At 36.5% G+C, this 26,907-nt stretch overlaps 1 protein-coding gene across 2 annotated transcripts in view; it reads left to right on the forward strand.

The window, feature by feature from the left end:
* The window catches only part of LOC120425270 (adenylate cyclase type 2), a 126,755-nt gene extending 101,835 nt beyond the window's left edge, over positions 1 to 24,920 (forward strand). For both annotated transcript variants that reach the window (XM_052707252.1, XM_039589716.2), the window contains 10 exons: positions 57 to 633; positions 1,089 to 1,321; positions 7,709 to 7,935; positions 8,013 to 8,214; positions 8,339 to 8,595; positions 9,128 to 9,290; positions 9,552 to 9,872; positions 13,539 to 13,553; positions 13,752 to 13,994; positions 20,390 to 24,920. In XM_052707252.1, coding sequence (XP_052563212.1) covers positions 57 to 633; positions 1,089 to 1,321; positions 7,709 to 7,935; positions 8,013 to 8,214; positions 8,339 to 8,595; positions 9,128 to 9,290; positions 9,552 to 9,872; positions 13,539 to 13,553; positions 13,752 to 13,994; positions 20,390 to 20,521 — 2,370 coding nt within the window. In that variant the 3' untranslated portion in view covers positions 20,522 to 24,920. The remainder of the gene's footprint in view (positions 1 to 56; positions 634 to 1,088; positions 1,322 to 7,708; positions 7,936 to 8,012; positions 8,215 to 8,338; positions 8,596 to 9,127; positions 9,291 to 9,551; positions 9,873 to 13,538; positions 13,554 to 13,751; positions 13,995 to 20,389) is intronic.
* Positions 24,921 to 26,907: the final 1,987 nt, after the last annotated feature.

A 26,907-nucleotide genomic window follows, 5' to 3' on the forward strand; every position in this document is an offset into this window, starting at 1 on the left:
ATCCTAACACGCTCGTTTTCCTTTCTCGTTTTCGTCACGCAACAATTAAAAAACAGAAACCGGAAAAAGATCCCCTAAAGCCGTCTACGACCGTGGAAGCGCCCAGCCCCTCGCCCACCACCACCACCATCCAGATCAACGAACCCGGACCGGACCTCGGGGACACCGGGGTCAACGGGGACACCACTTCGCTGGGCGAGCCACCGCGAACGCCGAAAACGCCACGAACGCCCAAAACCCCCGAGGACCTGCGGCGCTCGCAAGTGTCCATCGCTCTGCCGGAGGAGCAGGAGCGGCTGCTGCCCTGTCCGCGGCCTCCGCCCTCTCCCTCGCCGCTCATCAAGCAGACCAGCATTACCATCACCACCGAAACGATCAACGAAGAGGACACCAACGGAATCGACGAGGACGAGGGTGGTTGCGAAAGGAATGGCGAGGGAGGTGGCGGTGACCGGTTGGGGAGTCAGTGTGGAGGAGGTCGTGGCAGGTGTAGCAGGAGTGTAAGTCAGGAGAGGGAGGACAATGGGGGACTGGAGGTGGGGAAAAAGTCCTGTCTCACGTTGCCTGTGGAACCCATCACCACGAATGGACATCTGCCCGAGCGAGTTGGCAGTCGGAAATTGTCCGTGCAAGGTGAGTCAAGAGGTGGATGAGGAAGGTGGAAAATTCCATCATGTTTTAAATCTCGTTGCTTAATTTTTTGTGACTCTTAAAATTTCATATTCAAAATAAAACTTTGACATTGATAACATATAGAGCAAATAAAGGTTGAGACACAATAATATAAAACTAAACCAATTAAACACACTTTCCAAACAGGCTCTCTATATTCGGCGTTCAGTAGAGAAGAATGAACAGGACACCGGTAGGATTGCCCGCGGGTACGCCCAAGCTGAAAAAGTTAAACGATAACAATTTTCGAGCACGATTGGAATTTGATTACTTTCGAATTGCTCATTTGTTCCAGCCTGGAAACTGTACGACTGCCTACTACTAACCGGCGCAGAAACTTTTATTCTGAATCTGAAGCTTTGGAATTTTAACAAAACTTAAATCTTCCCTGCTTTTTCCCAACTCCCATTTCCCAGGTCTAATGGCATTTGCCGAGCGGCGGAAATCGACGAGCTCTATTTTCGGCGACATGCGGAAGATGTCGATTACGAACATCGACTGCCTCCGGTCGCCGATGGTGGCCACGCCGGGTCCGCTGCTGCGCAACCGCCCGTCCTCCAAGATGACCAAGTACGTGGAGTGCTGGGGCGCGGACAAACCGTTTGCCAACATCACCGACTCGAAGATGGCGAAGAACATCGGGCTGGCGGTAAGAATTGAAGATTTGCTAGTCATTATCACATCAAGAATTAGTGTTTGTTTTATTTATCCTCAACCAAAGCCAAAGTTCAATTGTATCTTCAATATATATAATATATCTTTAAAATATTTCAAATACCGTCGACTTCCTACTTGTTAATATCAGAGCGACCATCGAGGAAGAGAAGCATCAGTTAACAATTGTCAAACTCCCTTCAAAGCACCGTTTTGCACACATTAAAAAAATAGTTCAAATTGGGATGATGTAATTTTGGATTGTTTAATATTACTTCTTTAATGTTGTAATTTTACCTCAATTAATACAAACAATGTGGCATTACACCAGAGACGTGGTAAATTATTCAGAGGTAAAATCCAAGATTCTTTTTACTGTGCAAGCCATGACTTAAAAAACATTGACAAACGGAGCAAATGAAATCCAAGGGACCTTCGAGAAAGGATATCATCGAGTAGAAAAAATATTGAGGATAAAAGTGCATCTGGAAAGCGGTACATCTTTTATGTAAGAAAAATGTGTAATTTTACCACTTTTTTGTTGTAATGTCGCTTTTTCAGTCTAAAATGAGGTAAAATTACATCATACAAAAGGTAATATTCAACCTTCCAAATTTACACAATTTTTAACTGTGTATGCATTTCAACGAGGACTGAAGACACTAACGATTTATGGAGCAATATTGCAAAAAAAATAGCAAAAAATCATTCCCGGCAAAATCAAAAACAAACAAACAAATAGCATTTTAAAATAATTTCCTAAAGCTAAAAAAATGTTTTAGCAGAAAAAAAGTTAAATTAAAAATTCAGTATGTTTAAAAGATCGCATAAACTAAAGTGCAGAGATCTAAAATAGATTCATGAATTTGAACATTTTCGGACAAAAACTAAATATATCGTGCAATCTTTCATACATTCAATTCGGAATCAAATATACAGCAATTCCATTTGAAAAGAGCCTAAACCGAAAAAAAGTTCTCCGATCGGGCTCAAATTTTTTCTGAAGGTTCCTTGGCCAAAATAATTAGACCCGTATTTTTTTGTTTGACCATTAGGGTGACCTACATCGTGCTAGGGTGGTTCAAAAAATGGCAATTTTCGTCATTTTTCGCAAAAACCACTTTTTTCTAAAAATCATATCTCCGCGCCATTTCATCCGATTTTAGCTGTCTTAGACGCAAAAGAAAGGTGATGAGTTTGGCTATTGGGGAAAAATAGTAAAAAGTTCCAAAAATCTAGCTTAACTATTGAAAAGGTCGTATGAAAACTTAAAATGGCGTTTTGACCGTGTCTGGACCAAAAAGCCTACAAAAGACATAATTTGATTTTTCAATCAAGATCAGTTCAAAATAACTAACTCAAAGAATGTAATAAGGTCAATGTAAATATTTTTCAAAGTTCTTGTCCCTCGGCTCTGGCCGTAAAAGTCTCAACATTTAAATGAAAAAAGTGCTTTAAAATGCATTTTACTCTAAGTCAGTTGTTTTGCAATCATTAGTTTTCAAAAACGAAACCGACGAAACCGAAAATTTTAGCAAAAACAAACTTTTTCGAATACTATGCATCGAAAACATCAAAAATTTACAAGATTTTATAATCAACCCAATCATGCTAAAAATGATTCTAAACGCAGGGGAATGCATTTTAAATTGATTTCAGCTGATTGCACTAAAATTTTTCATTAAAATTTTGAAGTGTTTTGGTTTTTTATCGCCCCTGATATTTCGGGCCAAATTTGAACGAGAGGGGGGTTACAAAACTCTAGATTAAATTTGTACAAGCCTACATTAAAATTTGAAATCCAAAAATATTAAATTTTGAAATTTTAGACGGGATTTAAAATTTCTTAAAATATTTTTTTCAGGGAGATGAGTTAGTTTCGAGAAAAAGGTTAATTTTTTAACATTTAACATCAAATCATTAGTTTCCAAGATATAGTCGACTAAAAATCATGACTAATTTGGTAGCATCTAGAAAAACTATCTATCCTATTATTTTTTTTCTTTGAAAACCCCATATCTAAGCAATTAAAGATTAAATCGACAAAGTTAGAGAGAATTTTCACAAATATTTGATTTATCCCGTTTTGGCAAAACGAGTTTTATCCAACACCCAGAAATGGGCATCGGCATACGAGAGGATAAAGAGCCCGGTTCGGTATTAAAATGGTACTGTGTGTGGACGGAGAGGATAAATCGCGAAATTAGCGAAAGTACTTTACTAATGGGTTCATTTTCCAAAAAAAATCACCTATAAAAAAAGTACCGGTACCGAGACTCGAACCCTAGAGCTTCGGCATATTGAACCGTGCCTTTGCCGTATGGGTAACTATGGTTCGGTAACTAAGTGGCGGTCATTTGTCCGTATAAGCCACTCAATAGGATTAACTGTTTCAATGTTTACTCTCGCAAAATAGTACTTTCCTCATGTTTCTTTTCGGGAGGACTATCCCCTCCGTCTTTAACTTTGGGTGAAGCATTTCTGCTTGCCAAAATTAGCGTCAATTTTTTAATGGTTTGGAATTGTGTCAAGAAGTCGTGTTGCCAAAAACAGGATGGAATTTTATTACAATTGTTCAACACTTTTTTAAGAATCTGAAAATTCTGGCCTAAAAATGATTATTATTCTGAAACGTAGTACAACAAAATACAAATTTAAAAGTAGATAAAATACAATTGCACTTGTTTAAAAATCATCGTGCTTTAGATTCACTACAACACATTAAAAAAACTGAGGCGGTAAAGTTTGTCAAATAAGATTTTTTGTAATAAAAAGCATAACCCGGGCAGACGGTAATAACAAAATTCATGCCATTTCAATAACAAATACTGTTAAAATAACAGAAAGTGTTATGGAATCTTCTTGAAAAATCCATTTTTGTATAACGGTTTAATAACAGTTTATGTTATACTAATGATACGAATGCCAAATTATGGTAAAGTGTCAATAATAAACTATAATAATAAAAGTTTATGTTATCATAACAAAATTTGTTATTGGTCTGATTTTGGTTGAAAGCCAAAAATACTTTGGAATATTATTTTTTGTTATGAAAGAATACCTCCAACTGTTATTGGGATGATTGGAATAGTTGTTAAAATAAGAAAAAATAATAACAAAGATTTGTTCGAATAGTAACTAAAAGTGTTATTAGTTTGTTATGTATTACAATAATGATCCAATAACAAAAAAATCACTACGACGAACAACAAATCTTGTTAAAAATAACATAAAATGTTATTGGCCTAGTATTTGCAAATATCAAAAAATGTTATTCCGAAAAAAATAAACTAAAAAGCAGCGTTGGATGAACTATCATCACAACAAAATCTTTGAACGTTCATCAAGAGAAAAAATCCGAAGGGAACATGGCTTTCCTCTCTCGCGCACGAAAGATCGGTAAAAGGAATCTAAAAAAATCCTCGTCTTGATTATACGGCGAAACATCTTTTTCACTACTACACTTGCAAGTGTGACGTCTCACATCGAAAAATGACCTGTCACCTTTTGTAGATGGACAATGTTTGTAAACAAAGCGAAATTGATAATTTTAAGTGGTGCTGACAAGGAAATTCACAAAAAAAATCATCAACAGATTGATTTTCTTGGAGAAGTTTGGGAGCGATTTTCTTTTGCGTGATTTGCCTCCTCTCTCTTTCGCGGGTGAAGAAAGCTCGCAAGCGAAAATGATTTGTTTTCGATTTTTCCATCCCTGCTAACCCGAGCAGACGGAAATAACTTGGGAAAGTCAGTTTTTGATATTGTGAGAAGATCGAAATATGTTATTGGGATGATTGGATTAGTTGTTAAAATAACAAAAATCAATAACAAAGATTTGTTCGAAGAATAACTTAAACTGTTATTATGTTGTTATTGCAATAACAAACCAATAACACAGAAGGAATCATGAAGGAATAACAAGATTTGTTATTTTGTGCGGAGAGGTGGTGCAGCATAGTAACAAAAAATGTTATTGAACTGGTATGTCTCCATTACAAAAAAAGTTATTGTTTTGGTTTATTTGTAATTTGCAAATAAACCTACAGTTGCCATATCTCCTCTGTACTAGTGAGGGCTGCAGATTCGGGTACCTCCAAGCGACTTTGAATCCATACTTTGAAAACAACTCCGACCCGGGATGCAGGATATGACGTCAACGACGACTTCAGCTCTCCAAAAATACCCGACTTCACAGATTCCGACTCCAAGTAAAAGTTGCTGGAAATTTGCTGAATCCGATGCAGTCTCTGAGGTCTCACTCCAGCTCGAACTTCAACGTCAGCTCTGTGGCGTTCCTGGCTCTGTGAAGATAATAACAGTTTTTGTTATTCACACTTCAAAAATTCTCAATAAATAAATCAATTCCGTTAGGGAACATAACAAAATTAAAAAAAAATGAACTCTAAAAAGTTAATTTTATCGGATTAATTTTAACTTGAAACCCCATTTCATGGTGAAATAAATGACCCTGACGAAATTGGTCAAAATTATCCCATAGTTCTAACCATTTTTAACAAAGTCCTTTAGGGGGTATATCAAATAATTAAAAAAATCAGCTTTCAAAATTTCAACTTTTTAGAATAATTTTAGCTTAAGGACCCCATTTCATGGCCAAAATAATGACCCTGACGAAATTAGTCAAAGTTATCCCATAGTTCTAGCCAATTTTAGCAAAGTCCCTTAGGGGGTATATCAAATAATTAAAAAAACAACTTTCAAAATTTTAACTTTTTAGAATAATTTAAGCTTAAAGACCCCATTTCATGGCCAAAATAATGACCCCGACGAAATTGGTCAAAATTATCCCATAGTTCTAGCCAATTTTAGCAAAGTCCCTTAGGGGGTACATCAAATAATTAAAAAAAATCAACTTTCAAAATTTCAACTTTTTAGAATAATTTTAGCTTAAGGACCCCATTTCATAGCCAAAATAATGACCCTGGTGAAATTGGTCAAAATTATCCCATAGTTCTAACCATTTTAAACAAAGTCCCTTAGGGGGTATATCAAATAATTTAAAAAAAACAACTTCCAAAATTTCAACTTTTTAGAATAATTTTAGCTTAAGGACCCCATTTCATGGCGAAAATAATGACCCCGACGAAATTGGTCAAAATTATCCCATAGTTCTAGCCAATTTTAGCAAAGTCCCTTAGGGACTTAAGGACCCCATTTCATAGCCAAAATAATGACCCTGACGAAATTGGTCAAAATTATCCCATAGTTCTAACCATTTTAAACAAAGTCCTTTAGGGGGTATATCAAATAATTAAAAAAAAATCAACTTCCAAAATTTCAACTTTTCATAAAAATTTCAGCTTAAGGACCACATTTCATGGCCAAAATAATGACCCCGACGAAATTAGACCAAATTATCTCAAAGATTCAAACATATTTAAGAAAAGAAAAAATAATAACAGATTGTGTTATGGACACTTAGAAACTTTTCCATTGGTGCGATTTATGGTAATTTTATTTCTAAGTCAGTATACCGAACGAATAACAAAATTTGTTATTAGGAGAGTTTTTGAAATGTATAACATTTCCTCTTATTAGCGTGTTATTAAACATTTTCAATATAATATCACTTCCATACCAAATTTTGTTATTTTATCAGAAACTGTTATTATTTTTGCTTCTTGAAATTGAACTTCAGGATAAAATAATAACAATTTTTGTTATTTTAACAGGATTTGTTATTGAAATATTATTAATTTTGTTATTACCGTCTGCCCGGGAAAAGGTAAACTTGATATTTTTCGCTACTGGCAATACTGCTGCTACAATAAAGTTATCCATTTATTGCTAGTACAGTTATACATGAGCAATTCTTTGAGATTTCGGTCATACGATTTTTTCTTTGATTTTTTTTTATCTGGCTAAAATTTTTTAGGGCCTTTTGTATGCCCAAAGAAGCCAATTTGCATCATTAGTTGGTTCATTTTATTTTCCAAACAAATTTGGCAGTTGTCCATACAAAAATGATGTATGAAAATAAAAAATAAAACTGTATCTTTTGTAGAAATATTATGATCAATTTGTTTTTTTCGGCATGGTTTTAAATATAGGCGAGTACTATTACAGGAAAAAAATTATAAAAAAGGCAATTTTGAAATTACTTTTAGTCACTAAACAATTATTTCCAACTAAACAGTTTTTTTCTATGTTTTATAAGACATCCCTAATGCCATCTCCGTTTGCAATTAATAGCAATTATTATGTCACCTTGAAAAAGACGCAGTGATACATTTAAATGCTATCCGTGGTAATTTGACACTTTATATTCTCTCAAAGGTGGCTGAACTGAAACCTTATTTAGAGCAATTATAAAATTTATTGATAATGTTTCGTCTCATTTTTTTTTGCTTGATGCTTCTTGCAGAGTATCGCCATGATCGAGTCCAACCTGCTGCCAGAGGACGGGCACTGCAGCGAGTGCAAGTGCTGGGGCCCGCCAAAGGAGCTGCAACCGGTGACCATGTGGTACCGCAACACGGCCCGGGAAGCCATGTACCGGGCCCAGCCGGACCCGAGTTTCCGGTTCGATCTCATCTGTTCGTTTGTATTGTTTCTATCGATTGGACTGATTCAAGTAGTAGTATTTAAAAGGTCAGTCTCACAGGACTGGGCAAAGGTCCAAAACAGCAAGGATGATAAATCAACTTTCCGATTTTTTCTTCTTCCAGCAATGTAGTCGTTATTGGTTCACTGAGTGCAACAGCCGTAGCGTTAGGTCTATTTTTATATTTAAGCAACTACCAGATGTCGGAGCTGTCGCCACCTGGTAATAACGGCCCCGGCCAGGTGATTGCCGCCAGCCGGACACTAAGGATAGCAATATTTTTAATTTCCACCTCGCTCATCGCAGCGTGTGCCATATTCAGTGTGGTGAGTACAACTTTCGCCCTCTGGAAAAAAAGGAAAATTATTTGCTTTGGTTCTCAATAAATAACCCCAAACAACAGTTTATAAAGTCCAACTTTTTTGTTCCAATATTCTCCCCGTCCCACAGATAAACTTTGACGATCTAGTGATAGCGGATGTCCAGCTGGTGAACAACGGCACCGAGGCGGTCACGTTCGAGGTCGAGTACGCCCCGGTCGCCCCCGTATACCTGTACACGGCCGCCATCAGCCTGGCGGCGGCCTCGGCCTTCCTCAAGTCGGGCTTCATCATCAAACTACTGGTGATGCTGTTCTTCGTCGGTGTTCAGTGCTCGCTCCTGTGGCAGAGCTCCCTCTTCGAAACATACCAGATGCTGTACAACTCGTGAGTAATGGAGTAGCAGGATTAGAGCATTAAATGTTTTACTAAACTTTTGAGTGCATGCAATCCATCAAGCACATGACGTTACTTCAATGTTGTGAATTACGAAATATCCAGATTATTATTTAAATTTTTCCTTTGAATTTGAGACTTACAGAAGAAAAATAATTTCAAATTATAGACAAGTATTGAGCTTTTTGAAACGGCTTAAAACGGTAAAACGGTAAAAACAACAATTCTTTTGAAACACTTTCATTTTTTTCTAACAGCTTCTTCTTACTTTTGTACATAAATGAATCTTTGGTTTCAACCTTTTCGTCCCGAAAAGTGCCTCAGGTGGCAACACCATGCCGATGCTGAAACTTTTTGATGAGTTTCATCAACGCCGCCGTTATCTGTCGTCATTTTAAGTGACATTTTAAACTCCTGTTCCTGTTTTACAAATGCATTAAAGCTTTCACGTTGCACTTTTCCTACGTCTATTACAAAAGCATTTATTAATTTCCTCACCCACATCGTTCTTCCTCCCCGCCAGATGGCCTCTAGCATTTCAGGGCGCACTGTTCCTGCTGCTGATAGCATCCGTCCTGCACACGCTGGACCGCCAGGGCGAGTACGTGTCCCGGACCGACTTCCTCTGGAAGGCCAAACTCAAGGTCGAGCAGGAGGAGGTCGAAACGATGCGGGGGATCAACAAGGTGAGTGGTCCTATTGAAATAGTTTGTTTACATTTTACTTTACGTATCTTTAAAGAAAGTTTTATAAAACAGCTGAAACCATCAAATTAATTATAAAAGTGTATTTCTAACTGAAACATTCTAATGACCACACCAACGTCATTCAAAAAAGCGATTGAACAATCATTTAACTTTACCATCAACACATACGCTCGTTTCGCCCAACAAGCACCCCACACGACAAAAGTTTAAATTGGTGTTCTCTACACCTCCACTCCGCAGATCCTGCTGGAAAACATTCTACCCGCCCACGTGGCAGGTCACTTCCTGAAGAAGGAGCGCGAATTTCAGGAGCTATACCACGAAAGCTACTCGTCGGTGGCGGTCATGTTCGCGTCCATTCCGAACTACAAGGAGTTCTACGACGAGACGGACGTCAACAAGCAAGGCCTCGAGTGTTTGCGGCTTCTGAACGAGATCATCTGCGACTTTGATAAGTTGCTGCTGAAGCCCAAGTTCAGCGGCATCGAGAAGATCAAAACCATCGGCAGCACGTACATGGTCGCGTCAGGGCTGCGGCCGGGCAAGGAGGAGGGTGCAGCGGTGAGTTAAAAATTTCATCAATGTTTACAGATTTTATGTCAGACAACAATGTGCAATTTTTCCTCTTTAGTGTGGAATTTTGTGTCCTCGAAAAAGACTCTCGCGAGCACAAATCGAGCACAACGTAACTGCTCTTATGTATTCCTACCGTTTGTCACGTCCACACCAATCGCTACTGAACACTCTCTTCCACTCTCCTTCTCACTAGAATCGGGTACACAGTAAAAAAAATCATGGTAATAAATAAAACATCTGGAAAGGTATACATCTTTTATGTAAGAAAAAATGTGTAATTTTACCTTCAAAAAATTGGAATTGTACCACCTTTCTGGTGTAGTGTCACTTTGTCTGTCTAAATTGAGGTAACATTACATGATAAAAGAGGTAATAGTCAAAATAACACCTTGCAAATTTACACATTTTTTTACTGTGTTGTACAGCGAATGGTTCAGAAAGACCGATTGCGTTATGTCGCTCAAAGCTAAGCAAAATAGTTTGCATTCGGCTTTTTTGATCATTTATTAAACTACTTAAAATCATTGTAAACAAAAATATTTTGCAACTTTGTTGTTTACACAACATCAAACGCACATTTGACAGCAATTTCCACCATTTCATAATGAGCGCCGCGCTATTATTTTGTTAGGTTCTCTCTTCTCTAAGCACACTTGTTTGTGACTCGGGTCGACGGACGGAGTAGAAAAGAAAATTCACGAAGTATTTGTATCGCTATGACAAGCTATTTACCAAGCCGCTGGCAGCTAGCGAGTCATGTTCGCTCGCGAATGGTTGCGCGTTTCTGTCGGCCAAGATTCATTTGGCGATGAGTCAGTGATTTCTGATCTCTGATTCTGATTCTGAACCGAAAATCAGGACCCTTGTGTGTAATTTTAAATCTTTTAATGTGTTATTTAACTTTTTCTTATTAAATTGATGTAAAATTACATCAAATTAGAGAAAATCTTTAACCAACATATTTTTCAACCTACCCAAAAAAATTTTTTTAACTGTGTTGAAAGGCAGACTTTGAATAACTTAGAATATCTGAAAACCCGAGCAGACGGAAATAACTTGGGAATAACATTTTTTGATCTCTGAAAATACTAGGCGAATAACATTTTTTGTTATTTATAACAAGATTTGTTATTTGTCGTTATGAATTTTTTGTTATTGGATTGTTATTGTAATAACAGACTAATAACATTTTTAGTTATTCTTTGAAAAAATCTTTGTTATTATTTTTTGTTATTTTAACAAATAATCCGATCATCCCAATAACAGTTGAAGGTATTCTTCCATAGCAAAAAATGTTATTTGAAAGTTGTTTTGGCTTTCAATGAATATCAGGCCAATAACAAATTTTGTTATGATAACATAAACTGTTATTAAACTCTAATGCAAAAATGGATTTTGCAAGAATATTCCATAACACTTTTTGTTATTTTAACAGTATTTGTTATTAAAAATGTCCTGGAACATTTTTTATTTCTATTTTTTGCCTATTTCTTGTTGATTATGACTAAAAAAAACTGCTGAAATAATATCTGTTGTTCTGTAGCAATGATCGCAAATAAAATCAGGCCTGAAAAAGTTTAGATGGGATAGGGATGAATTAGAAAGTTTTTCAAAAAACGGTTCCTTTACTAAAATAATCATAAATTTTGACTCTGGAACGTACCATGTTCAATTTTTACACAGGTTTTTTTTTGTGCACGAATGGCGTTCATTCGTACATGCACTCTATTGTTTTAAATGCCTTTAAAGTAGGTGTTATTGGGCTGTTGAGCAACTCTCTACAAAATCGACCGATTTCGACCATTTTAATTTTTGCATTTTTTTATTTGGATCAAACTTTGTTGGGGCCTTCCCTATGACCAAAGAATCTATTTTGTGTCATTGGTTCACCCATACAAGTCTCCATACAATTTTGGCAGCTGTCCATACAAAAATGGTACATAAATATTCAAACAGCTGTAACTTTTGAATAAATTTTCTGATTAGTTTGGTGTCTTGGACAAAGTTAGGGTATTGTTGAGGACAATTGAGAAAATAATAGGTACACGGAAAAAAATTGCAGATTCTTTAATCAATTTTTTTTCCACAAAACTCAAGCTTGAAAAATTTCACGAATGTTTCATGTTTTAACATTGAAAATCGCACCATTACACGGAGAAAAAAGAAATCCCAAAATCGTGAACAAGCGTTCATGAAATTAGGAACCTCGAACAAAGTGTTTAAATCCCATGGTACGATTTTGAAAAACGTACCATGAAATTTGAACACTTTGTTCGTGGTTCCCATTTTCATGAACGCTTGTTCACGATTTTGGGAACTCATTTTTCTCCGTGTAGTTGCTGAGATATCGACATTAGAAAACGGTGGGTTGTTTGGGTGAGACTTAGAAAACTTCAATTTTTCTGTTTCTTTTTCTTAAAGCCGCTGTATCTCAGCATTCAGAGGTCCAATCTTCAATGTCTCTTAGAAAATTTCACAGCAAATTTTGAACTTTTAAAAAAAATATATTTAGAAATGGTCACTCATGGTTACTGTTTTGTAAAATCAAACTTTCGGTGGCTATATCTTGAAAACGGAGCCCTTTATCGAAAAATCTGTAAATTACTTTTCGATTGCAAATTCAATTTTACATTAAAAATTGCCAAAATTGTATGGAGACTTGTATGGGTGAACCAATGACACAAAATAGCTTCTTTAGTCAAAGGGAAGCCCCCACAAAGTTTGAGCCAAATAAAAAAAAAATCTGGTTTTGGTAGAGGATTGCTCTAATGTGTTTCACATGTTTATAGGATCTATTTATAAAACGTTTCTTGATCCACCATTAGGTGGGTGGTGCCTTCCTCACATTTACAAAGTAATAATGAAAATAAGTTTATGAAAAAAATATATACCTGATACAGACTTTTCCAGAAAACATGCAGATTCTCATTTGAAGCAATGTGGCAACCGGGCGTTTCGCATCTGGCGCGACTCTCTAAGGTCTAAGGACTAAGGTTCAATAGCTACCACAGCTTACCCCTCCCATAAATATCCCATTTATTAATAACATTGACCTCTAAAAATCCCACGGTCTAAACCCTCTCCGACCTCCATAATCCCCCATTAAACAATATGCATGATTGAGTGATCATTGTCGTTGAATACGACCATTCTTGGGTTGCATTTCTATCTTTCCTTTTTTTAACCTTGCTCCCCGAACCCCCGGAATCTGCCACTTGTGACCCGTTCCGAAACCGATCCCTACCCAATGGCCATAATGGACAACATAAATAATAAAGCAGCAGCAACGAAAAAACGGTGGTCCCCGTGAAAAAGCTGCTCAGCTTCGGGGCCAAAACAGAAGGCACCAAAATAAGCAACCCTTATCGTTCGACCGGTATCCATTAAAACCCATAAATATATCCTTTCTTGAAGCGGTACATGTTGCCGGTCATCCATTTTTTTTTTTCGGCTGATACTCATGAATCCTTGTCGACTCTGTTGTCCCAGGTCCACCTGAACGTACGCGGATCCGTCTCTCCCGGGCTGTCTTACACATAATAGAAATTTATCAACATGACATTTTTTCGGGTAATACCTTTCTCATTTTTCTTCTTTTTTTCTCTTTTTTTCTCTTTCACATCCGATATACTTTCACGTTCATTCGAGCAGAAAAATAATGAGCTGGTAGGTATTATCGAGCTTTTTCACATAGTATTAAGGTGGAATTTGTTCTTCAGCTTTAAAATCTCAAGTTGAAGGTGAGATTCAAAAGAAATCCAGCACTTTATTCTAGCGCTTCTCAAACAGCCAATCTAAAATGTTTTATTTTCAATTTTTCTTACCATTTCTCCTAAAAAAAAATGAAAAAAAAAAATCAAACAGGACGAAAAGCGCACCGAAGAGCACAACGTGGTGGTGCTGGTCGAGTTTGGCATCGCCCTGATGACCACGCTGGACCAGATCAACCGAGAGTCATTCCAACGGTTCCGACTGCGGATGGGCCTCAACCACGGGCCCGTGATAGCGGGCGTGATCGGGGCCCAGAAGCCCCAGTACGACATCTGGAGCAACACGGTGAACGTGGCCTCGCGGATGGACTCGTGCGGCGTGATGGGACGGGCGCAGGTAAGATATCATTAAAGTCTCTGATACAATCTATACTTTTTCATAATTTCGGTTCCGGCCAACGGCTGTTGTATGTGACCACATTTCTCAAGATAATAAACCTCAAAATAAATACAAATCAACATAGAAGCGCTATTACCGCACTCCAGTGTGTTGATCAAGTTCTAAACAAGACACACAAACCACTTGTGTAACAAAATCCCGCAAGCCAACAAACTCTACAACCTCAAAAGGCATACACTCATCGCGCTGGTAACAATTGAACGACGCCATGTACTTAGACCCCTCGGGCTACAATCCGCAATCTTGTAAATTATCGCGCAAATTTATCCCACGGCAAATGAAAAAGTTCTTGCGCGCTTTCTTCGCACAGACATAATTCTTAATCTTAAACTTCCATCTGGGTGCTACCCCGGAAGGAAGCTGCCAGCATCTGCGCCGGCCGTGCTCCATCTGCTTGGTTGCGGTCGTCGTAACTTTGCGAGTAAACGACTTGCGAGTTTGCGGGCGGGCGGTACAACGACCAACATTTTGACAAATTGTACTGCTTTTGAAACGACTTAAAAATCCATTTTGGTAGCAGCGAGTACAACACAAGTGAAGTACAAATGATTTTTGTTGTTTGTTCGTGCCCTTTTTTATGGCAAAGAAGATAGCAAAAGAAGCAGAGTACTTTCTAATTAACAGACAGCTGACGCCAGGGCACATTGTACCTTTTTCCACCGTTGTTGTAACAGGTCGTTGTGGATAGGGACCTTTCAACAAGTGGTTGGAAACTTAAAGCACGTATATTATGCAACCTAAAACGGAGTCATTCTTCCACGAAAAATAAAAAGCCATTTAACAGAATTCAATACTTGTTAATTTTTTCATGTTGTTGTCACATTTATTTTGGATCGAAGTAGCCATGCGCGAGATCGGACGTGAAATTTGTTCGGTGCCGAAAATTTGACGTTTTTCTTCGGTTTAGAGTTTTTTTTCATTGGCAACTCCAAGAAAGTTTCTGATGTTTTTTTTCTCGGATTTGTTTGTGCTGTAAGTGAATCTACATGCTGAAGACAAAAGTGAAGCTCTGCGAGATTTTTTTTTGTGTGGTGTAACGGAAAGGATTTCCGTTTAGTTCCAGCCGTTCCGACAAGGCCAGAAGTTGTTCACAAATAGTGAAGCAACAGCATCGTATTCGATGTATATTCGGTTTGTCGAATGCATTGGAGACCCTTGGTGAGATCTTTCCATACGTTTTTTTTTTGCTAGATAATTCATATTATATTCTATTTATCAAATGAAATATCCTTCCTACCCCACCCCATCCTCCATGTCCCTCATCCAAATTCCACCCCCCCCCCCCCTCTCCTCCCTCTTCCCCCTCCTAAAATATTAATAATTACTTGCCAAATTTACACTTACACACCCAACCACAACTCATTCGGAGCGTTTGGTACGGTATGTCCACGCATCCTTCCTCCCCTGTTGATTCTGTGAAATGTGATCCGTTCTCAGAATCTGTCTCTGCGGTTAATGCAACGCAGTAGGCCTGGCCGCTTTAATTTTTGCAATACATGTTCGGGGTTACTCGGATGTAATGCAATCATTAATATTGACAAGAAAGGACTTGGGGCGTAATCTAACCAAAAGTTCTTCCAGGATGCTTTCTTCGGACTGGCTGCGCTTGTGTTCGATTAGATTAGATTAGATTAGATTAGATCATGTTGTTGTCACATTTATTTTGAAATGTGGATTAGTCCACCTTAATCGTGACATAAAAATCCACTTTTTTCTGATCAATTCGATCGATTTCGAAGGGACCGTTTAAACAAGCAAAACAAGCAAGAATCTCGATTTTTATCAAAATAAGAGCAACCCTTCTTTTATTTAGAAATATATTCAAAACAAATCAAGTTGACAGCCAAAGCAAAGTAGAATTTCAGTTCAACTTGCTGATTTTAACACCGCGGTAGTTGGCCGGCTATAATCTCCTGTCACTCACAGGGAAGGAGAAACGTGATTTTATCCCACAATAAGCAATACTTTTGTGAAATTTTGAATTACTGCACTATTTTCAAGGCAAACATATTAAAAAAAAATTATTTTTGAGAATTCTTTAAAAAAAAATCTCTCCTGTTTTTATACATTGCACAGTGGTCCAGATCCCAAAATTAGGCGGAAAAAGGATTTTCCGTAAAATGATGAAGTTTTGCAGCTTTGGTGTCTTCAGAAGAGTTGTTCCATATGGAAAGGGGCAACTTTTGGTTTGGTTGGAAATTAGGGTGGCTCACTATTAGGGTGATTTTGAAAATCTAACTTTTCAGGAATATTTTTGGGATATTTTTTGTCTTGTAGAAAGTTGTTGGGCTTGCCAATCCAAGCAACTTTGTCGAAGGCACCAAAATTTTATCTCGTAATCTACGCCTTCTACGACCAAATTTATAGAAAGCATCTGAGCAAACCTTAAAAAATCAGTTTTTTGAACGTGGCAATTCAGGGTTAAGTGTTAGAGAAAAGGGGTACTTTTAGAGCTCTAAAAAACAAACATTTTTATTTCTTGACAAGTCAATTTGGACTTAAGGGTCAAAAGTTACAGCAATTTTAGAGTAAAAACGATGCAAATTTAAAAATTAAATATCTCGAAAAGGCACAAGCCAAATTTTAAGCGCCAGGTTGCATTTGAAAAAGGAGATCCAGCACTACAAACGCTGAAAAAATTTCAGGGGTGTTTTTCTTCAAACTCGAGATATCGCCATTTGACAAAGTCGGACCACCCTAACGAATTTCTAAAATTGTCCAAATATAAGTTTTTCCATGCAATTTTGGCCGCTGAATCTGAATCTGTCCTCAGAATTGACCCAAATTGTCGAAAAATTGGTTTTAGGTCATATTTTGGGTTTAAATGATAAAATTACATGGAAACCCAAAATATGACCAAAAATCGATTTTTCGACACATTGGTGCATTGATAATCTGATCTTTAGAAACTGAGTTATGGTATATGAGTAATACTCCGCCAACTCACACAGCAGTTGCCCCGACCCCTCTTCGATTTGCGTGAAACTTTGTCCTAAGGGGTAACTTTTGTCCCTGATCACAAATCCGAGGTCCGTTTTTTGATATCTCGTGACGGAGAGGTGGTACGACCCCTTCCATTTTTGAACATGTGAAAAAGAGGTGTTTTTCAATAATTTGCAGCCATAAACAGTGATGAGATAGAAATTTGGTGTCAAAGGGACTTTTATGTAAAATTAGACACCCGATTTGATGGCGTACTCAGAATTCCGATAAAAGTATTTTTCATCGAAAAAAACACTAAAAAAGGTTTAAAAATTCTCCCATTTTCCGTTACTTGACTGTAAAAAAATTTGGAACATGTCATTTTATGGGAAATTTAATGTACTTTTCGAATCTACATTGACCCAGAAGGGTCATTTTTTCATTTAGAACAAAATTTTTCATTTTAAAATTTCGTGTTTTTTCTAACTTTGCAGGGTTATTTTTTAGAGTGTAACAATGTTCTACAAAGTTGTAGAGCAGACAATTACAAAAATTTTAATATATAGACATAAGGGGTTTGCTTATCAACATCACGAGTTATCGCGATTTTACGAAAAAAAGTTTTGAAAAAGTTGGTCGTCATCGATCATGGCCGTTCATGGTCACCCGCGACAGACACGGACGACGAAACAAAGAGAAACGCAAAAAGTAACTTTTTCAAAACTTTTTTTCGTAAAATCGCGATAACTCGTGATGTTTATTAGCAAACCCCTTATGTCTATATATCAAAATTTTTGTAATTGTCTGTTCTACAACTTTGTAGAACATTGTTACACTCTAAATAATAATCCTGCAAAGTTAGAAAAAACACGAAATTTTAAAATGAAAAAAAATGTTCTAAATGAAAAAATGACCCTTCTGGGTCAATGTAGATTCGAAAAGAACATTTAATTTTTCGTTATTAAAAAAAACATAAAATGACATGTTCAAAAAAATTTTACAGTCGATTAACGGAAAATGGGAGAATTTTTAAAACTTTTTTAGTGATTTTTTCGATGAAAAATACGTTTTTTCGGAATTCTGAGTACGCCATCAAATCGGGCGTCTAATTTTACATAAAAGTCCCTTTGACACCAAATTTCTATCTCATCACCGTTTCAGGCTGCAAATTATTGAAAAACACCTCTTTTTTCGCATGTTCAAAAATGGAAGGGGTCGTACCGCCCCTCCGTCACGAGATATCAAAAAACGGACCTCGGATTTGTGATCAGGGACAAAAGTTACCCCTTAGGACAAAGTTTCACGCAAATCGAAGAGGGGTCGGGGCAACTTTTCCCGATTTCGTGTGAGTTGGTAGAGAATTACCCATATCAAAGAATGATGAAACTTCGTGAAAATTGAAGTAGGTAAATAGTTCAAACAACATAGTTTGAAGTGCAAAAAAAAAATCTATAATTTTTTCAAATGAATAAACATTATTGCATCAGAAATACATTCAGTTAAAATATTTCTAATTGCAACAAAGTTAGCCTTAAGTGTTCAATCAACGATATCTTGGTATTCAAGAACACGATTAACATTTCAAAAAGACATACATAAGTTTCAAACCCTTTCAAAATGTTATTCGTAAAAAATTAGAAAAGCTAGAGAACTGCTCAAATTGCAAAATCAAGTAGGTCTTCATATTTTATTCCAAAAATTTAACATCAGCATCGTACGTGTACACGTTGTGTTTCTGACAAAACTTTACAAAGGTTTACAAGTTTGGTAAAGGTTTTCTTTTTTTGATTATGAGAGTTTATTAAAGATGAAATTGACATATCATCAGGTATTTATAAAACTTTATAGACATTATTCAGAGGCTTAAAAGAAAAGTAAAAAACTTCTCAATAACCACATACATTGAAAAAAAGATGGCAATATTTTGAAATTTTAAAGCATACATAAATTTTATTAAAAAACTACTTTTTAACCAGAAATGACAATTTAGAAACTATACAGTGACCAACAGTGTCCCTCGAATAAACATTTAAAATAAGAGTTCTTGAGTAATACTATTTTACAATAAGTAACAAAAATGTCAAGCTCGCGTGTAGGGTCGAATTCGCTTACAAATAGGCTATTTTTCGTAATTTAGTAGAACTTTCAAAACTATCATCCAAAGCACTCGGAAAGTTTTACTTCTAATTACAAAAAAAACAAATTTCATTTTATTCTAAGGGATCTTTGAGCTCAGAAATGACCCTCTAGCGTTGTCTAAGAATTTTAAATCTAAAAATTATACAGAAAATGAACTTGTACCAATTAAATTTAACCAATCTTAAGTCTCTGATTTGATATTGAGATTTTTTTTCAATTTTGATTTAAAATTTCTTTTGAAACCATAAAACTTCGGATAATCGAAACTTCGGATGAGTCTGCTATTCAAATATTCGAATCACAAAGAAAATTAATCCATGATGCATAATTAAAACTAAGGGTATTCTAGACAACTTATAATAAGGACATCGAGCAAAAAAGAAAGTATTAAATTTAAGCCCAACAATAATTCTGATTCTGTTCAAACTTCATGTAAAAAATACACTCTTATTTTTTTCACACATAGATTATAATGTTTAAAATAAAAGAGAAAGAATTCAACTTCAATCATTTACTGCATCAAATGCACGTTTAAGAAAATTTAGCATAATGCTCGAAATAATTTTCAGGAGACTGATATGAATCAGCATTATTCATCTAATTAATTTTTAAGCCTTCTCATGAATTTGAATTCTTGCACAAATTTGCATTAGAGAAGATAATGAATAATAAACCCAACACATTTTTTTCTTTTTTTGAACCACAAGTACCGTCAACTGGGGCGAATCGGGACTACAGTTTGAACAGGGACAACACGTTTTAGAGCACTTAAAAGCTTCAAATTTGGGAATGAATGAACACATTTTGTTGCTCTGGTCTCACCGAAACCACTTCAAAAATACATTTTTTTATTTAAAATTAGGTCTCAACATTGCTTTAACTGCTGTCCCAATTCGGTTCAGACGACGGTACTCGTGGCGCAGGGGTAGCGGCTTCGGCTGCCGATCCCGATGATGCAAGAGACGCGGGTTCGATTCCCGCCTTATCCACTGAGCTTCTATCGGATGGTGAAGTAAAACGTCGGTCCCGGTTTCTCCTGTCTCGTCAGAGGCGCTGGAGCAGAAATCCCACGTTAGAGGAAGGCCATGCCCCGGGGGGTGTAGTGCCAATAGTTTCGTTTCGTTTCGACGGTACTCTAGATTTCTCTTGAAGTAAACAATTTTCAATAATTACTCCACCTTTAATGACCTTCCGTTTCCCGTTGTTCTACTTACTATCCTCACACAACATTATCATCTTTTATCCCTCTCTTTGTCTCTATCTTCCTACAGACCACCGAGAACACGGCGAAGGTGCTGATGGCGGCCGGATATTCGTGCGAGTGCCGAGGCCCCATCCCGGTGAAGGGAAAGGGCATCCTGACGACGTACTTCGTCAAGACCCCCTTCGACGACAAGATCTAGAACGGATCCAGTGTGTAGTGTGTGTGTGTCAGTAGGGCAGCGCAACGTGTTGTAGTGCGACCGGAAACAATAAGTGAGTGAGATAGATTTATTACGATGAGTGGTGAAACAGAAAGAGAAGCAAGGCAACATGATGTGATGGAATTGAGGTTAGGGTTGGAAGTGCTAATGACGTCATTCCTGTTAATTTCTGTAAATTTTGTTCTAAAGAAAAGTGTTTAGACAAATTGTAACAACTTAGTCTTAAAAACCTGCCATAATTTAACAGAAAATAAACTTCACATCAAAATTTAAGATCCAACATAGCACTTCCAACCTTTTGCTTGATACACCACTCAGAAATTGAGAGCGTCCTTCCGGCGGCAGCAATACGTGTAATTTCTGATGATATGCAAACAAAGAATGCGGTTGTGTGGATGTATGTGTGTGTGGGCACACGTGTGCATGAAGATGTTCCTTTTCTCAACATAATCATCGATCAATTTGTCGGAGTCAGTTTATGTGGTGATGCACAAACGTTCCGTGAACTATTAAAACGTTTGCGATTCTTCAATCAAGACTGCACTATTTCAAGGAATTCTCAACCTTCCAAATATGGGAAGTATGATTGTAATACAATTACGGTGTGTTGCTAACTCAAACATAATCTCTGGACTTTGCTGATATGTTGGCACAATGTCTGAATGGCTTTCCTGATTGGCTAAATTCAAACAGTGAGTAGGCCTGTGGACCTGGTTGTAATCAATCTTTGGGCTGAACAAAACTAAGGTTTTTGTTGACTTTATGTTTCTGAGCATTAGAAATAAATCCGTAGATTTTTTTTCTCAGAATGACACAGCGATTTTTTTCTGGATGTATTAAATGCGATCTTCAATTTTTCGGCCCCACCATTAATTAAAATGACTCCACAATTAGTTATTATAAAGAATGTATTTTTACAATTTTTACAAATATGGTATAAAAGGTAACAAAGACAAATTATCAATTTGTAGATCTTTTAAAAAAAATATTTGGGTTCAGCGATGGAATAATCATCATCAAAAGAAAATCATTGGACGTTCATCAAGAGAAAAAATCCAAAGGGAGCATGGCTCTTCTCTCTCGCGCACGAAAGATCGGTAAAAGGAATCTAAAAAAATTATCATCTTGATTATTCGGCGGAACATCTTTTTCACTACTACATTTGCAAGTGTAACGTCACACGTCCAAATATGACCTTTCACATTTTGTAGATGGGCAATGTGTGTAAACAAAGTGAAATAAATATTTTAAAGTGGTGCTGACAAGGAAATTTACAAAAAATCATCAACAGATTGATTTTCTTGGAGAAGTTCGGGAGCGATTTTATTTTGCGTGATTTGCCTCCTCTCTCTTTCGCGGGTGAAGAAAGTACGGAATCGACGTAACACCTTATTATGTGGCCCTCTTAAACCTTGCGGTTTCGTCAACGGATCCACAGGCGTGTATCGTTCTTTTTGCGACAAGACTCCGCCTCCCGGGTCTCCTGAGTGTGAAGGTATGGCACGGGGAGAGGGCACCGAAAACCTATATTTACACTTAGAATTTATTTGCGTCCGCCTCGGGATTCGAACCGGCGACCTCTGGATTGTGAGTCCAGTGCGTGGTTCGATTGATCTACACAGGCAGACAAGAAGGTGAAGAAAGTTCGCAAGCGAAATTGATTTTTTGCGATTATTCCATCCCTGTTTGGGTTTCAAATTTATTTTTATTGCATTGCAAAGATCAAAAAATTTCACAATAGTTCCCATTTTTAACAATGAAAATCAGACACTTAAAGAAATTCATTGCTCTAATTTTGAAGCTCCACATTAAAGGAAATTTTCTAAGCCATTCAAAAAATTTGAATATGGTTTACTTTCAACAAGTATTTTAAAAATGCAAAACACGAAAAGTAATCGAAAATAAATACTCAAAAGTAGCTATTACTTGAGAACGGCACATTTTACAAAAAAAAAAATATCTTTTTGATTGAAAATTTGATTTTGCTTTTAAAAAATATTTCAATTATGTTTTTGTCAATATTTTTGATATTTTAAAAAAACAAGCCATTTTTAAAAAAAGAATATGATATTTTTGAATGGTGTTTTTTGAATAAATAATGATCTTACTTTAAAAAAAAATGAATCAAATTTGCAATTGAAAAGTGCTTAACAATTTTTTTGATTAAGTATGCTATTTTCAAGATAAAGCCACTTAAAATTTGATTTTAGCTACAGTTTAGACTCGATTATCCGAAGGATTTGGCAAAATTTCACATCGGTTAATTGAATCACATTTTTTTCGATGTTTGATTATTTTTTTACTGTCGAGCTTAAGTATGGCCCCTTAATTACTCTAAAGTGATTTAGAATGTTTAAATTCAAGATGGCGGCCAAAATGGCGATGATGAAATAATGAAAAAAAAATGCAAATTTTATTTGATTTGAAAGGTTGGCCTTCAAATTTGACTTAAATCGGGCCGCAGAACAAGAATAAAAATTTCAGTAAGTTTTTTTCCAAATTTTTTTTTACTCTTGGTAATTTCTTAGTAATAAGTAATAATCGTTCCAAAATGGATTGATATTTAACACACAGCTGAACGGAACTCCAAAACTCTGTTATGTACTGCGAATGAACAAATTGTAACACGATTATTCACTAATACAACCGAATTGAATTGAATTGAACAAGAAAAAAATAAGAGACAAATATGTTTCTCTTGATTTTATTATCCAAAGTCCAATACAAACCTTCGGAAAATTGTGTCTAGACTGTATAGAAAAAATTTCATGAGTGCCCACATTTTAAAATATTTGTCCCGAAAGGTTCAGTAAATTTCGCATAGATTATAATTTTCTAATCTCTTCGAAAAAATATCTACAAATATTTGAAGTCAAGACTAACATTTCAATAGGGTAATATTTGAAAATTTTGGTCTTTGGGGAAGCCCCCTTCAAAGTTTTAGTTGAATCAACAAATACAAATAAAACAAATTGCCGGAGTTTGGGGGAAAAGCACCCGTGTTTAATCCTACATCTTGTTTGGAGCATAACTTTATTCGACATGGTTGATCGATTTCAGTCTTGTCTCAAAAACAACCATGCCTCTCCATATTGACCTGCTGCGATACTTCGAAATAGCTTCATCTGTGAAACATGTCCAAAAACGTGAGCTTTTTGCTAGAGATTCCGAATTTATTGATTTAGCAATTAAAAATATCGAGTTACTTATCATTAACAGTTGATTTTAGAGAAAAATATTTTTAATTCGAATAAATCGAATTTAACAAATTATTCATGTGTTGTAAATACAAAAAAAAATCAGCCGTTGAATTTCCATTGGCTTACCTTTAAAAATAGTATTGAGACACTTTGAAAATTTTTTGATTTATTTCAGTTTTGCAACAATTACCTGACTCACAGTCAGTATTTTTCTATCGAAAAAAAAAACAAATCATAAGTTGAGGAAATGAACATCATGAGTACGAAAGAGCGATCACATTTGCAGTAAGAGACAACTTCCATAACGTTAAAAAATCCAAGATGACCTATTAAGTATACGTCGAGCGTGTTTGCATGTCAAGAGTGTGGGCAAAAAATAGACAAAATGGAACCGTTCATTATTTTCGTGCAAAGTACAAGCACTCTTAAGCTAGAAAAACAAAAATGTTTGAAGACACAATCGTCAACGGTGAAGAAATTTGTACTCACTTTAAGTGTGACACTGTAACGAGCACGAGGAGAAAGAAAGTGACGAAAACAAACAGGTACAGCAAGTACACAACACAAACAGCCAGGACTCACCCAGGACCGAGGCCCCAGGTGTTGGCCCCCCTGAGCAGAATCTGCTTTTGCACACAAAGACACCCACCCTTTTTGCCACACACACCTGCCTAGCAAACCACAAAAATCTACCTTACCTGTGTTGTGCAGTACAGCGCCGCGGTTAAGATCGCCATCATAATCATCAGTGAAGAGTAACTTTTTCCCACCCAGAGCATCCCAGAGCAAGCATTTCTACTAGCGTAACTTTCACCCTTCCCCCAACTCAAGAGTACCTACAGAGAAGAAACACTCAGACACATACTCAAAAATAAAACAAAGTGTTGAATGAAAAGAAGGACACGGACTTTTGTAAGGATTAACAACAAATGCTAAATAATGTAGCTGCATGAAAAATGTATGAAAAAAACAGTGTGTAACAAACAAAACAGCAAAGTAAACCAAAACATCAAGAAATGAAACAACAACAAATAAACCTAACAATCAAAGGCAAAGATAGGAGCCAGTTAAGATTCTAGTGTTTTATATTATTTATTTTTTTCCAAATCTTGTCGTACAATAAATAAGTGGCAAAGCTGCTGTAGAAAAATAAAGAAAAACGTCAATTGAAAAATCAACCTCGAGTTTTGGTTAAAAATAAACAAAACAGAACTTCCATAATTTAATCAATCAAATGAACTTATTACTATTCAACAACAACAGTTAAACTGATTTCTGAACATCAAGAAACAAACAACTTTAATTTGAGGGTTTCATTATCAACCCCACATTTCACGCACCTTAATAATTACAGTCATCACATACATAACTTTGAGTTGTCCCATAAAATATCACAAGCCACATTAAATCGACCCCTTCAATGCGTTACTAACCTAGATTAATGTGAGGCAGCGAAATTTCCCCTCCACAGATGTGATAGACATAAATTCACTTCCGTCCTCGTGATGTCGGCGCGGCCAACAGAAGGTCCTCCCAAGTCCCACAGAAAGGCAGGAAGGCAAACAACAAACCAACTCCAGTCCTTCCAACATCAACAACAATCCATTGTGTACTTTTGCTTCTTTCACCCCTGAGGAGCAAAATGGCCCTCTTCAACACTGCGAATGCAACATAAAAGAGCCGTCCCACCCACATTCGCCCCCAGTAGATGTTTGCACACACACGTTTCCGAGTTCGTAGTCCTGGGTGAAAAAGAACACATTGAATAGAGACGAGAGGCCACAAAGGAAATTTCCACCATCATCTGGGTGGCGCGGTTCCACAGGTCACCGAGGCCGTCAGTCTGGGGCCGACGAGACGAGCTACCCATTCATCCGGCCACAAACTGGTCCAGTGCGAGCACGTACTTTAGTTTACCAACCAGCAGCCGTCCATGGTGAACCCAGAGAGAAGGGATACTCTTTGGTGAACCTTTTGCGATGTAAATATTGCTGTCCCGAATTGGTTGTGATGATTTTATTTGGTCGAGTTTTATAAAACACATATCAAAATTACGTAAATAAAATAAATAACATAAAAAAATGTTTAAGGTTTTTACCCACAAATTGACTTTTCATTATATTTTTATAATTGGATGAAACTTTGTCCATGCATTTTCTCAACAATTTCCTAATATTCGTATCATTTTTTCCTATGATTAGTGACTCTGTTGAACCTGGGTGATGAATAGAGAGAATGCGTAACGTGATTTTCAAATGATCCCACTTTGTTTACATCTACAAAGTAGAAGGCTGGTCAAGCACAAGCAAAAAACAGCATGAGCTGTTTTATGTTTTTTTATTTAGTTTTTTTACATTTTTGCTGTAAAATTGTGTGTGTTTTCAAGTTTTAATCTTGAGGACAGTTTTCATGCAGATTCTGAAAAATTCCATGCAGCCATTCATCACAATCATGCGATCGCCGTTTGGTTGTACAAAGCGATTAGAGGAAGGGGTTTCCGTGGACAGAATGAAATAAAATTTGGAAATTAGCCTAGTTATTTGTCAATTTATGATTTCAGGGAATTGCTCCGAGTAAGCCCAGATTTGGACCACCCTAGTACGTACAGACCAAAATTTTGCCACCAAGTTATATTTTTTTTTGAAAAAGTGCGTTTGTATCTCAGCAACAAATGGTCCGATTTTCACTGTTGAAAATAAAACATTTCTAATATTTTCTCTAAGAATTCTCTTCGAAAAACATATTTTGAAAATTTACATTTCAACTTTTAAAATGTTGGTCAAGTTTTCAAATTTTTTTCGAAGAGAGCAAAATTTCATGTTTTATTGTCTGTCATTCTCGAGCTACGAAACGGCCTAGTTGGTAAACGTATTTTGGCATTTTTACTTTCAGTAACGAAAAGTGATAAATCAATTTAAATAATAATTTAATATTTAAAAACGTAGGTTTTAAAGAAAACCAAGATGTTTGGGTATCAAAAGATTGGAAATTTTATGCCCTTTCCGATTCCACATAGGTTGACTTGTGAATCGTGGACTGGTTCGGATGCCGGCAGATTTTCCTACGACGTAATTCCGGGTTGGTACAAAATTCCAACGAAAACTCTATTCTATCGATACAAATACCCCCAAAACGGTGTTATACCCACTCCAAAATGTTTATTTG

The sequence above is a fragment of the Culex pipiens genome, chromosome 2 (assembly GCF_016801865.2).
Source record: "Culex pipiens pallens isolate TS chromosome 2, TS_CPP_V2, whole genome shotgun sequence".
Classification (NCBI taxonomy): domain Eukaryota; kingdom Metazoa; phylum Arthropoda; class Insecta; order Diptera; family Culicidae; genus Culex; species Culex pipiens.